The sequence below is a fragment of the Bufo gargarizans genome, chromosome 4, assembly GCF_014858855.1.
Source record: "Bufo gargarizans isolate SCDJY-AF-19 chromosome 4, ASM1485885v1, whole genome shotgun sequence".
Classification (NCBI taxonomy): Eukaryota; Metazoa; Chordata; class Amphibia; order Anura; family Bufonidae; genus Bufo; species Bufo gargarizans.
In genome coordinates, this window is record NC_058083.1 from 242,980,324 (window position 1) to 242,994,185 (window position 13,862).

At 40.0% G+C, this 13,862-nt stretch overlaps 1 protein-coding gene across 2 annotated transcripts in view; it reads left to right on the top strand.

The window, feature by feature from the left end:
* The window catches only part of OGFRL1 (opioid growth factor receptor like 1), a 44,018-nt gene extending 36,106 nt beyond the window's left edge, over nt 1–7,912 (top strand). For both annotated transcript variants that reach the window (XM_044289973.1, XM_044289974.1), the window contains exons 6-7: nt 2,184–2,329; nt 5,132–7,912. In XM_044289973.1, coding sequence (XP_044145908.1) covers nt 2,184–2,329; nt 5,132–5,867 — 882 coding nt within the window. In that variant the 3' untranslated portion in view covers nt 5,868–7,912. The remainder of the gene's footprint in view (nt 1–2,183; nt 2,330–5,131) is intronic.
* The last annotated feature ends 5,950 nt before the right edge of the window (nt 7,913–13,862 follow it).

Here is a 13,862-nt window from a genome sequence, read left to right on the forward strand (position 1 = left end):
TGTGACTGTTCATATAGCGATACCTGTTGTTCACTGACATGTGAATTGTGAACAATGCTATATTTACCTGCTCCTCACTGCGTCCTTTATGAGCAACCCAGGAGCCAACAGAGCCATAGCTTTTAAGGTCCCTTTACATGGACTGATTATTAGGTCAATTATCGTGAAGGAGCTTTTTGCTAGGAATGCTTTTTCCCAGTAATTGCCTTGTTTAAAGGTTCTGCTGAAGAAAGCCGTTTCTGGGCAGCTCTCACCACTAGGGAATTATTGGGAACGCGTCGTTCCCAATAATTGTCTGCAAAAATCTCATCAAAAAGGTCCTTTAGTAATATAGAACAGAATTGAAGGGGATCTGTCAGCAGTTTTGACCTGCTAAGCTAGTGACAGCAGTTGGTAGGGAGAGCAGTGCAAATATACTGTGTATTTTTTATTTTATTTTATTTTTTTGGCGCTTTTATTATCAGAAGTAATGTTAATATGAACTTTTATTCTGGCAGCTACAGCTGCTCTCTTGTGGCAGCTGTAGCATCTAGTCAAAGCACTTTACCATGAAGCATTGTCTCCAGCACTTGGAAGCAGAATAAAATAATATTCACACTACTCATGATGATAAAAGCTGCACAAATGCTATGTTTATTCTGCACTCCCAAGCCCCTTATGCTGTCAGCAGTTTAGCATTGTCAAATTGTTGACAAACCTAGGATGAGTAATGTTGTTTTTTTTTTTTTTCCCCCACATTAACTGTATTCTATTTTTAGTTTAGGAAATGCTTTGAAACACGTTCAGGGGGCAGCATAGTAACAGAAGCATAATACTTCCTACTTTACCTGTTTTAACTGCCAGTACCCAAAACTGATAGGGCCATTGCCCAGCTACAATAAGTCCAGCATGTACACTGTTAATGACACTGGATGTCATGCAGATTTCTGGGTGACAATCCTGTTAAACGGTCAGAAGATACTTCAGAGAAAGGATTGTCATTGACTTAAGAAAAAATCAACAATATAATTATGGCTTTACTGAAATAGTTAGGGTACTTTCACACTAGCGTTAATATTTTTCCGGTATTGAGATCCATCATAGGGGCTCAATACCGGAAAAAATGCTTTCGTTTTGTCCCCATTCATTGTCAATGGTGACAAAACGTAACTGAACAGAACCGAATGCTCCCAAATGCATTCCATTTCCGTTCTCATACCGGAGAGCAAACCGCAGCATGCATTTCTCTGACACAATAGAAAACTGATCCGTCCTCCATTGACTTTCAATGGGGGTGCTTTACTGCTTATGTGAAATCTTGCACAAGCACAAGCAGGATCCCAAAATGAGCACCACTTTGGCAGGATATCACCAAGCTCCACACTCTTCAAGGTCTCGGAGAAAAGATGTCAACCAATAGTGAAGTACATACCACAGTGTTGAATAAAAAAGATTTATTATACTCACAAAGAACGCAAGTTTTGGAGCATGTTAAAACAAGTACAGTGCCCGACCCGGGTTTCGCCATGATGCTTCGTCTCACACGCCCCAGACGAAGCATCATGGCGAAACCCGGGTCGGGCACTGTGTACTTGTTTTAACTTGCTCCAAAACTTGCGTTCTTTGTGAGTATAATAAATCTTTTTTTATTCAACACTGTGGTATGTACTTCACTATTGGTTGACATCTTTTCTCCGAGACCTTGTGGAGTTTGGTGATTTCCTGCCAAAGTGGTGCTCATTTTGGGATCCTGCTTGTGCTTGTGCAAGATTTCACATAAGCAGTAAAGCACCCTGTCCATCTGTGTGGTCTAGTGAACGACATGCAAGGTGTGCAGTTCCTGGGTAGATGACAGCGCTGAGCCTGCTTTTTACGCCTAATACCATCTGAGTCTTCTGAGTATAACCTGTTATCAGGTGACACTCCTTTTGAGAAGTTACTACACCATAGTGCGGTTTTTATTTTATTTCAGATTTCCACACCACAGCTGTGTTTGAGGTGCATGGATGAACCTATTTGACTGAAGATTTCCATAGACAATAGAACACATATATATAATTTTTGGACTTTTAAACATACTCTCCTGCAGCGCAATATTTTTACATTGCAGAAAGGCTTCCAGACAGTTCTTGAATGTGTTCAATGAATCAGTTGTCCTTGAGTCTGACTTGTAAAAGTATGCATCTTTTTTCTTTTCTTCCAAGGAGTTTAAAAAAACGAAAGAAGCTACTAAAAGATTCCTCCTGGCATACAAAATTATGCTGGATTTTTTTGGGTTAAAACTTGCAGACAAGAGTGGAAATGTTTCACGGGCTGCAAACTGGCAAGACAGATTCCAGCACTTAAATGAGTATGTAAATTTCTTAACCATTGTCTTTACAGGTTATAGAACCACATCAGACTAATCCACTCTTATTTTTATACCTGTTTTATTGGTGTCATCTTATTGTTGTATCATCTGATGCAAAAGAGCCATGTGCTATAGCTTTTAAAGGGGTTATCCAAACCTGATAGTGCCCCCAAGAATGCCTGGGCACCTCATACAGGTTATACTTACTGCCCTCCCCGGCACCCACGTCACTCCTGATGCCTCTACAGCTGCCACTGCGTCTTCCCGTTGCATGGATCAAAACACCCGGGCCGTGACTGGAACGAGACTCCCTAGCATCACCCGGCCAGGCATCAGGAGTGAGTGCCGGGGAGCACAGTGAGTATAACCTGTATGAGGCGCCTGGGCATTTTGGGGGTCATTATAGGTGTTGGTAAACCCAGGGGTCAAGTCCTGGGAAAAAAGTGTGGGAACTCACCCATGATCCACTGCAACCCCCCCCCCCCCCCTCTCCAAAAAATAAAAAAGCACAGAAAATCTAGCATGCTGTAATTTGTGTCGCTGCGGACTAAAAAAAAAAAAAAAAAAAAAACACTTTTAGAAAAGTTTGTCCTGGGATTCGATCTCATGACCTCTACACATCAGAGGCAAGGCATATGCCCTCACAGCTATGAAAGCTGTCTAGCTAGGTACCTAAAAAAAAAAAAAAATATATAAGACTTCCACTGTAGGTAACTTTGCCCACTGTGTATGGATGTAGCAGAGCTGGGTGTGTTGGGGCAGCTGTCATGTGTACGGTTGTACACTAGGTATCAGTAAACTAGGTATCAGTAGAAGTATCAGAAAAAAAACAAAAAACACTTTTAGAAAAGTTTGTCCTGGGATTCGAACTCATGACCTCTACTCCTTAGAGGCAAGGCATTTACCCTCACAGCCATAAAAGCTGTCGAGGTAGTTGCTTAAAAAAAAATAAAAATAAGACTTCTACTTATACCTAGTGTACTGATACCTAGTGTACAACCATACAAATGACAGCTGCCCCAACACACCCAGCTCTGCTACATCCATACACAGTGGGCAGCTGTCATGTGTATGGTTGTACACTAGGTATCAGTATACTAGGTATAAGTAGAAGTCTTTTATATTTTTTTTTTTTTTTTGAGCAACTACCTAGACAGCTTTCATGGCATCTGATGTGTAGAGGTTGTGAGTTCGAATCCCTGGACAAACTTTTCTGAAAGACATTCTAAATGATCTCGTAGTGAAGGAGATGATGTCATTAGGGGGCGGGGTGCCATGAGAGGAGTCACAGTGAGGCTAGTCGCAGGCAGCAGCACTGCACAGACAGCTTCCTCTCAACTGAAGCTGCCCCTCCTCCCTTAGCCTGCCCTGCACAGTGTGCTCCGTCTCCCCCTGTGAATCTGATTCAGCCGCGTTCTCCTGGCTTGAGGCTGAAAGGGAACAGCGTTCCTGCCATGAAAAAAGTGCAGGAACGCCGTTCCCATGCGTTCCCCCTCCACTCGACCCCTGGGTAAACCCCTTTAATGTACAGACATGTAGTTCACAACACCCCTTTACCTTAGAGTGCTTTTCACACAGTGAATAGTACCAATATGATGGTCCATAAAACCTATCCGAAAGTATTGTGAAGATTAGATTTGTATGTTGCTCTCAAGTATAGGTTAACAGAAACCTTTTTAATGACTATATAGGAAACAACTATGTGGGGTACAAAGAGACAGCAGTCAACCTGAGTATTGGCATTTCAGTGGGCTCAAATGCTCTTGAGCTACATAATATTATAAATGGCATGAGACTGTTAGAGGGGCTGTGAGATGGATTTTTACATCTAGTCCCAAGAGCTTCATGTTACATTTTAGCAGCCAGACTGGAGGTATTTAATCTCCTCTGATCTCCAAAGCTGCTGAAACGGATGGAAACATGATAAAGGACGGAATATTTAAATATTGACATTTCGGATTTTACTGGAAAATGTAAAAATAAAGTTGTTTTGTTCTAGGAAAAAGGTTAAATATGATGAAACCTTTCTCTAAAAAAAAACAGATGTTCTCACAAGTCTAGACTACTGGACGTGTGTGAAATCTAGTCTAGTTTCATATATTGTCCCTTTTCAAAGACTATACCAACCTGCTACCCTCTTCCCTATATTCTGAAGCTTGATATGTCATTCAAATGTGTCTAGGTTTATTTTTCTTTATTGGAACAAGTTCAGCCCAGATCACTATCAACATACACTTTCAGAACATTTGCTGCCATCGCCTAATAAAAAAGGCTCTTTTTATTAGAGCTGATTATATATGGTTCTCTTTATTGTGCATTGGCTTCCACATTACCTGTAAGATATTTGCACCATACCATATTGCTGTGGTTCTCTGAAGTGTCCTGCACAGTTCATACACCAGTGTGGTACTTCTGCTAGTTATTTTTCACTCTTAGGTTATCAACATATGCATTTTAAATGGACACAAAAAGCTATTGCAGGCATATTGCAGAAACTTGCAATTAATTTAATGGGAGGAACACTTGAATATCACATTCTAGTCCAGTTACAGGCATCAGAAGATGTAGCCATAGGTTGTAATGATTGTACATTTATAAAATTGTAGTAATATATGCATGGGCCCATATGTATTTTAGGTGAAAGCTGGTTCCAGTATCGGGAAACTGGCTGCCCTTCTAGATTTTGCATTAATTGGCTTTACAATGCTTGGCTTTTTTTTTTTTTTTTTTTTTCATAAATAGAAAAGCTATGTATATGGTATTTTGAGAATTGCTTCATCTGTCATATTTATATCATTCTAGATCTCAGCATAACTATTTAAGAATTACCCGCATATTGAAAAGTCTTGGGGAACTTGGATATGAGAATTTTAAGTCTCCTTTAGTGAAGGCTTTTCTTGAAGAGTCTGTTGTTGAGAACACTATCCCAAACATGAAGCAAAGTGCATTAGAGTATTTTGTGTACACTATCAAGGATAGAAGGGAAAGAAGAAAACTGTTACGTTTTGCTTCTCATCATTACCAACCCCCAGAGCACTTTATTTGGGGGCCACCGAAGAAGTTTAAGTCTGGACAAAACAAAGTTCTAAAAAAGACTTGTTTAAGTAGATCTTTGAAGAAAAATGCACCTAAATCGAAGGTTATCAAGGTTGAAAATAGTCTAGAGAGGCCACAAAGTACTTCAGTGAATGACAAGGGAGTGGAATCAGAACGAGCTGATGAAGTGAACAGCCAGGTAGAGGATGAGGTTGATGATGCTGGGAATAAATCTGAAAAGGATGGCTCCAGCTCAGAACATTCTCAGCAAGCACTGTTGGACCCCATCATAGATTCCTCTATTACAGCAGCCTTCGAAGCAGAAGGCACAGAACACAAAGAAAATAATTTAGCCAGCATAGTAATAGTTGATAGCGTTGATGAGAGCAATGCAGATTGTTTGTGCAACCTATCGCCTGGTACTTCAGCAACTGCTCATGTCATCGAACCCTCAGGAACAGAAACGGAAGCTGAACTGGAAGATAAGGAAGGCAAACTGTGAAGAAATCTGAAATATTAGAATTACAGCACATGTTCTTTTATAATGTAAGGTGTAAACAATTCAGGCTGTTAGTTCACTGGCAGAAATGTGACTTCAGTCCACAGAATAACTGGTGCACTTTAATATGTATGAATAACGTTTGAAACTACTTCTAGATTTTTTTTATGATCTATTTTTACTAGAATTATGTAACTTGTTTAGTGGTGATTTATCATACTCCATAACGTGTGGACACCTTTAACAGAAGTAAAGCCATATTGAACTATGTGATGTAGAAAAATGTTAATCAAAGGCAGTTGATATTCTGTCAGTACCAAGTATTGTGATCGTGTTTGTTAGTTTTATACTTCAGAGACACAATGACCCAAAAATAATTAGCAGCCTGAATACTTGGTACTTGCTAATTAGCTTTCATTATCATGAGCCATGTCAGTGACGTGACAACCTAATGCTGGTGCATTTTGGTAGTTTCAGTTAAAGATTAATAACATTTTTCACAAATTATCACTAAGTTGTTACTTAGCTGTGACCAACATTGACCGGAAAGGCTGATTTCGGCCAGCCAAAGTTTGAAAACTAGCTGCATGTCTATGGCATGATCTTCCAAATTATTAAATGGACTCCTGGGTCATCTACTTTTGTGGTGGGATCATTCTTATTAACAGTCGCGCGGATGACTGTTCATCCATAATGCAGCTGATTGTTGCCTCATTTGTATGGCTAACGTCAAGGGATTTTGCCCTTTTTACCTAGCCATTGGAGTGTTTTGTACCTAATGGAAAAAATTACCTTCTACCAGAGGTCGCAGTAATGCCTGTACAAGTGTCATAGACGCCTGTTCAGGCCATTTTACTCCCTGGAAAAAGTCTAAGGAGAAACAATACGCTTTAGACTTTTCCCTATGATTCATCAGTGAAGGCCGCGCTATGAACGGCATTTCATGCATGGGCAGCGCAGCGATGCTGCCTGTGCCTAAAGTAACCAATAACAAAGCTCCTTACAGCAAGGAGCTTTGTTATTGGTTGGTTTGAGCAGGCTGCCAACCATTCGGCATGCTGCTCTGAAGCTGCAGCACGCAATCTAACTATATGTCCACACACCATCTGCACAGGGCAGCTCTCGCAGTGGGTGCTGCCCACACTCTAAAGCACCCGGAGCAGCATGTGCAGGAACTAGAGCAGGGCTCGCCCTCCGGTCCCAGCTGCTGCTCAGGATGAGCCCAGTAAGTTAGCTCCTCTTCTACCGTGGTGAGGGACGCTGTTTGTAGGGGGGCACCAGGTATCATCTCTGTGGCACACACTGTAATGCGCCAAAGGAATGTTCTGAGGTTTACCTGATGCTTTAAACTTGTATAGTACCGGACTGTGCCGAGCTGTATGCAAAGCATCCCCCATTGTTAACCCCTTCAGTCAATCTAATCCCGTCCTACTGTAAGATCTTGCATCCCGTTTCCTTTCCCCTCATTTATCATTACAGATTGTGTGGGTACAGCTTGGGTAGCTTCAGCTTGTTGATATACACACATGCACTAAGCTCTATTAACTCTTGCTGTTCCTTCAGAAGAAAGAAGGACCCACACAAATTAAACTTTGCATTTCCCCTTTTCATCCTGCAAATGGGTGACAAAGGTATTGCTCGGTCTCAGTCAAAACCTGGGCCCGATTTCCTGCTCAAGATGAGCCCAATAAGTTAGCTCCTCTTCTCCTGTGGGGAGGGGGCACCACGTATTCTCTCTACAGTGTGTGTATTCTTCCATGGTGTATGGGCACAGAGCTGTGGCACTGCAGCCTCCAGTTTGTGTATGCTCTGAGAAGAGGAGGAGCATGCCCCTGGCACTGGTGTTCTGAAGTTGCTCTGTGCATGTGGAGGGCAGTGGGGTTTGTGAGAGGCAGGCAGTGGCAGAAAGGCCTGTGCACTGCTCTGGCTCTCATGGCTTTCTGAAGTACTTAAAGGGAACCTGTCACCGGGATTTTGTGTATAGAGCTGAGGACATGTGTTGCTAGATGGCCACTAGCACATCTGCAATACCCAGTCCCCATAGCTCTGTGTGCTTTTTATTGTGTAAAAAAATTAATAAAAAAGATTTGATACATATGAAAATTAACCTGAGATGAGTCCTGTCCCTGAGATGAGTCAGGGACAGGACTCATCTCAGGTTAATTTGCATATGTATCAAATCGTTTTTTTTTTTACACAAATTTATGTTAAAGAACAATTATGTCTGTGAGGTGGGGTCAGCCTATAGTATGTTAATGGTGCCAAAATCTATAGACTTGCCCGTAGGCTTTATTTACTAAATATATGCAATGCCATGATGTGCTGCCATAGCATATGTTCAGCTGGAATGCATTAGTATTATGCAGTCTCAGCTGTATTGAGGTGTGCTTTTTAATACAATTATATACAAAAATAGTATACACTTTTTTTTTTTCAAGTCAAGCATATTTATGCATCAAACTGAAAAAATCTGAAGTTGAACTAGAAATGATTAAGCATTTTTCTACTTGTATTGAGACGCAGTACCACCCTGTATGTGTTTTAAATATCCTTAGTGGAAACCTATATTTCTGTTGTCCCACTTTTTATATGCACAGTTTGACACTTTTGCTTACTTATTAAATAAAAACGGTCATAGCTGATATAATAATTTCCCTATGCAAAAGATCATAACATTATAGCACATAAATGTGACCAATACTAGTACAATTCAAATTGTATAAAAATGTTCAAATGTATTAGCCGTTTATATACGTGGTTAGTTTATAGTTCTTAAAAACAAAGGTACACATTAAGTATATGAAACATTGTTTTCTATGTTCTAGGAATATTTCGCTTACTATGAAACTTGAAAATGATTCCACTTCCTGTGTGTGCATGTCTGGGGTTCATTCCATTATTGTCTTGGATAGAAATATATACTGTAATGTTTTTACTAGCTGTTAATCGGTAAATGTCTGATTTAAGTTCTGTTAGCTATGTAATCTAACCCTAAATCAAAAATGTTTTTGTAATACTTTTATTTTTTACAATGAAATATAAAATATATACTATAATATATGTATTTCTCTGAGGTTTAAGATTACTATAAAATAAGTGATGAAAATTCTAATCTGCCTGCTGAAGCCAACATTTTGATTCTTTGGTGACATCCACATGCTCCAGTATTGTCTCTAGATTGGAATTATTATGCAAAGATACAATTTACATAAGATATATTGGTTTTAATCTCTGCCTGCTGGCATGGGATGTGCCACAGTTAGTAAGAGGCAAGTCTCCATACCACAGAGCACTTCCAATAAGTCTCTGTACCAGGTGGTCTCTTTAAGGAGGGCCGGCATCCTGCCTAAACTGCATCCAAGGCATCACACTCAGCCAGCCAGAATCCTACTCCTTAGGGGCAAGAGGCAGTCATCCCTGAAACAGCTGTCTACAGTGAGTATTTGGCATGGCTATTTTCCCTTGTCCTGTCCCAAGGTTTGTTAAAAAGTCAGACTTTGACTCGTAGGGAGCCACTGCCACAAGGTGGCGCTAGAGAAATGCATCTGTGCTAACAGCCCGGCAGATCTGTGCACAAAACTAAAATCTGTGACACCTCAGAGCTGGTGCAGATTTCGGGTATAATTTTATGTCACTCTTCTGCTGTAAATTCTAATGAATTTGCTCTACCATCTAGGTCCAGCCCTTCACTGTCCCCCTCCCCTCTCCTTTTTTACCACCACCTCAGTATGGAAGAGTGGTGAGTGGGGGCGCAAACCCACCAAGAAGTAGCACTTTATTATTCAAGTGCGGCTTGGCTCAAAAACACGTGACTTTTTGATGACCGAAAACTCATGTAGGGCTTTTATAAATGTGGTCCTTTCGCCATACCTTACATTTAAATCCATTTTACTCCCTTTTTATAGTGCCTATTTTCAAGCATAAAAGGTTGGAGGTGTAAAAAGATTGGATGACGAACTTATAAAGCTTAGAGAGAAATGTACCACAGGTATGCATCGGAGTATATACATGACATGAGTGAATTGTTGAAATCTGAATGTAATTAACAGCATTATGCCATGAATAATGTAAAAAATTTCAATTATACATAATCTAGTACATGACAACCTCTTTTAACAGAGGTAGACCCTGCCCTGCATCTCGCATGGATGGAAAGATCTCGCCATTTATTGCTTGACTTTTTCTGCTAGATTTATTTCAAGCTGTCAGCTGAGGAAGCATGTCCTTTCTCTGGAGTGTGTCCTTTCTGCTGCAGCTGGCGGCATTTGAAGTATGGAACTGAGCATGTGCATCCATTTCAGTGAGCAGGACAGAGCAATTAGAAAAAGAGCAAACAGCAGGCGGTGCGATACAGATGGCGTTCAGTGAATAACCTTAATTACAAGCAATTACAAAAGTATTCAAATCCAGGGGCTGATTTGAAGACTGTAGAATAATTTTTGTGAGACAGCCCCTTTAACCACCTCAGCTCCCCTAGCTAAAAACCCCCTTAATGACCAGACCACTTTTTACAATTCTGCACTACACTACTTTCATGGTTTATTGCTCGGTCATACAACTTACCACCCAAATGAATTTTACCTCCTTTTCTTCTCACTAATAGAGCTTTCATTTGGTGGTATTTCATTGCTGCTGACATTTTTTTACTTTTTTGTTATTAATCGAAATATACAGATTTTATTTTATTTTTTTGCAAAAAAATGACATTTGTCCCTTTTTTCAGTTGTAAAATTTTTCAAATAAAACTACATTTCTATATTAATTTTTTCAAAAAATTTATTGTTCTACATGTCTTTGCTAAAAAAATAAATAAAATAAGTGTATATTTATTGGTTTGCGCAAAAGTTTATAGCGTTTACAAACTATGGTACAAAAATGTGAGTTTCCGCATTTTGAAGCAGCTCTGGCTTTCTGAGCACCTGTCATGTTTCCTGAGGTTCTACAATGCCCAGACAGTAGGAACACCCCACAAATGACCCCATTTTGGAAAGTAGACACCCTAAGGTATTCGCTGATGGGCATAGTGAGTTCATAGAAGTTTTTATTTTTTGTCACAAGTTAGCAGAAAATGATTATTTTTTTTATTTCTTACAAAGTCTCATATTCCACTAACTTGTGACAAAAAATAAAAACTTCCATGAACTCACTATGTCCATCACAAAATACCTTGGGGTGTCTTCTTTCCAAAATGGGGTCACTTGTGGGATAGTTATACTGCCTTGGCATTTTAGGGGCCCTAATGCGTGAGAAGTAGTTTGAAATCCAAATGTGTAAAGAAAAATATAAAAAAAAAAATAAAAAAAAAAAATTGTCATTTTAGAGATATTTCTCTCATCCAGCATGGGTATATGTAAAAAGACACCCCAAAACACATTGCCCAACTTCTCCTGAGTATGGCGATACCACATGTGTGACACTTTTTTTTGCAGCCTAGGTGGGCAAAGGGGCACAAATTCCTTTTAGAAGGGCATTTTTAGACATTTGGATTCCAGACTTCTTCTCACGCTTTAGAGCCCCTAAAATGCCAGGACAGAATAAATACCCCACATGTGACCCCATTTTGGAAAGAAGACACCCCAAGGTATTTCATGATGGGCATAGTGAGTTCATGGAAGTTTTCATTTTTTGTCACAAGTTAGTGGAATATGAGAATATGAGACTCATCATTTTCCGCTTGTGACAAAAAATAAAAACTTTAAAATACCTTAGGGTGTCTACTTTCCAAAATGGGGTCATTTGTGAGGTGTTTGTACTGCCCTGGCATTTGAGGGTCTCCGCAATCATTACATGTATGGCCAGCATTAGGAGTTTCTGCTATTCTCCTTATATTGAGCATACAGGTAAAAAGATTATTATTTTTTTTCCCGTTCAGCCTCTGGGCTGAAAGAAAAAATGAACGGCACAGATTTCTTCATTCGCATCGATCAATGTGGATGAAAAAATCTCTGCCAAAAAAAAAAAAAAAAAGAGGGAAAGGCGTCTGCCAGGACATAGGAGCTCCGCCCAACATCCATACCCACTCAGCCCGTATGCCCTGGCATTGTAACAAACTGTGAGTTTATATAGTCATAGGTCATTAACATACATAAATAATGACAATCAAACATTCATGTGATAAAAAGGTGAAGAAATCTCATAAGAAGTAATCCAAATAAAGCTTTGTGCCTAGAAGATATATCCGATTCAAATAGTCGGATTCTAAAGTGTCCAAGTATAGTGATTATGCCGTAACGTTAAAAGATTACATAAGTGACAATCAAGAGTATAAGATGAACACGGGCTGGCTCAATCGTTGGCTGACACACTGATGCGGACATCACCGCATGGAGACGGCGTCCCGGAACTCACACTGCGCATGTCCATGATGTCATAACGGGGGCGGGCGCCTGTCTGTGACCTCACCGGTAGATTAATCACATGATCTCGTAGGCGGGTATCACATGACAGGTTGCGTTTTGTACATCACAATAGAATAAGTATAAGAATTTTTCAGCAATGAGTAAATCGAGAGCAGCGGCTAATTGAAAACAATGTATCACCCCGGGTATAATTGCGGAAGACGTGCAGAGTAAATGCACCGTCATCCGAACTTATAAGTGAAAAAGGGGGAAGCCGGTACCTACCGTATTCACCCCATTTTACTCCATTAACCCTGTCAGGTGTAATAATAATAAAAGCATCCTAATAAAGTTGTATCATGACTTTGTAGTATATATGCAGCTGTTGCGGGATGAGCCATAGAAATTCAAGAAGTGTCCAGCTTCATGTTGAGCAAAGCCCGTCCGTCCAAGTCTGTAATTGACAAGAATAAAAAATATATTATCCAAATATATTCATTTAAGAGAAAAATATTTTTTCACTACAAAAGCCAACCCGGGGCAGACTAAAGGGGAGTCATATAAATAACCATGGTTTAGATTCTACGTTCAAACCGCTCGGTTTCACAGTTTGTAACTTAAAGATCCATTCGGACTCACGTTTTTTAAGCATCTTAAACGCAGCTGTGGAACATGATCGACAATCATGAATTTCAAGTCGCCCTCAGCATGACCCAAATCCGCAAAGTGATGCGAAACAGGGAGATCCCTGCGCTTCTTCCGTATGGAGAAGCGATGCTGATTAAGACGAGACTTGAAATCGCATGTGGTTTCCCCCACATACAAAAGTTTGCAGGGGCACCATAAAACATAAATGACAAAACTCGAATCACAGGATATATATATATATATAATCTATCCATAGAAAAAGTCAGGCAGCACTCCTTTTGATATACAGCTGTAGCTGTGAGGTGCCCGCGGTGGTCCCTCGATTCAGGACTTAAGCAGCAAAGAAAATCCGCAGCACTCCTTGAAGTATAAAAAAATGTGTAGTTTTATTCACACATGTCAAAATAATACATTTTGACATGTGTGAATAAAACTACACTTTTTTTTATACTTCAAGGAGTGCTGCGGATTTTCTTTGCTATATATATATATGTGTATTTGCCAAAGCATCTGAACACCGCCCCTCAGCTCATAAGCCTAGGCAAACATATCTATCTTTTTTTTTTTTTTACTGCAGAGGAGAAATCTCGTCTTGCAGTGCCGCATACACCGACTTTTGTGTAATCTGACAGCAGCGCAATGCTTCTGTCAGAATGCACATCAGTGGTGCAGCTGGTTCATCGGTTGGTGTAGAAGGTGTAAAAAAAAAACAAAAAAAAAAAAAAAAAAAAAACAGGCCGCAACGCAATAAATTTATTAACATGAACTTTATAATAACATTTGAACAGAACATTAACTTTTTTGCTTACCGGTTATTATTTTTTTAGTTTTTGCTATTTTTACCTTTTATAGGACAAACCTCTCCTTCCCCATGGGACAATGTGCAAAGCGCAAATCGCCCAGAGATGTGGCGAAGTACATTATGCACTTTGTCCCAAGTGAAATGTCCCTAAGAGCCCTGTGTACCTGTCCTGTGAGATGTGATCCCTATGCTAAGTGTACCTGTGTGTTG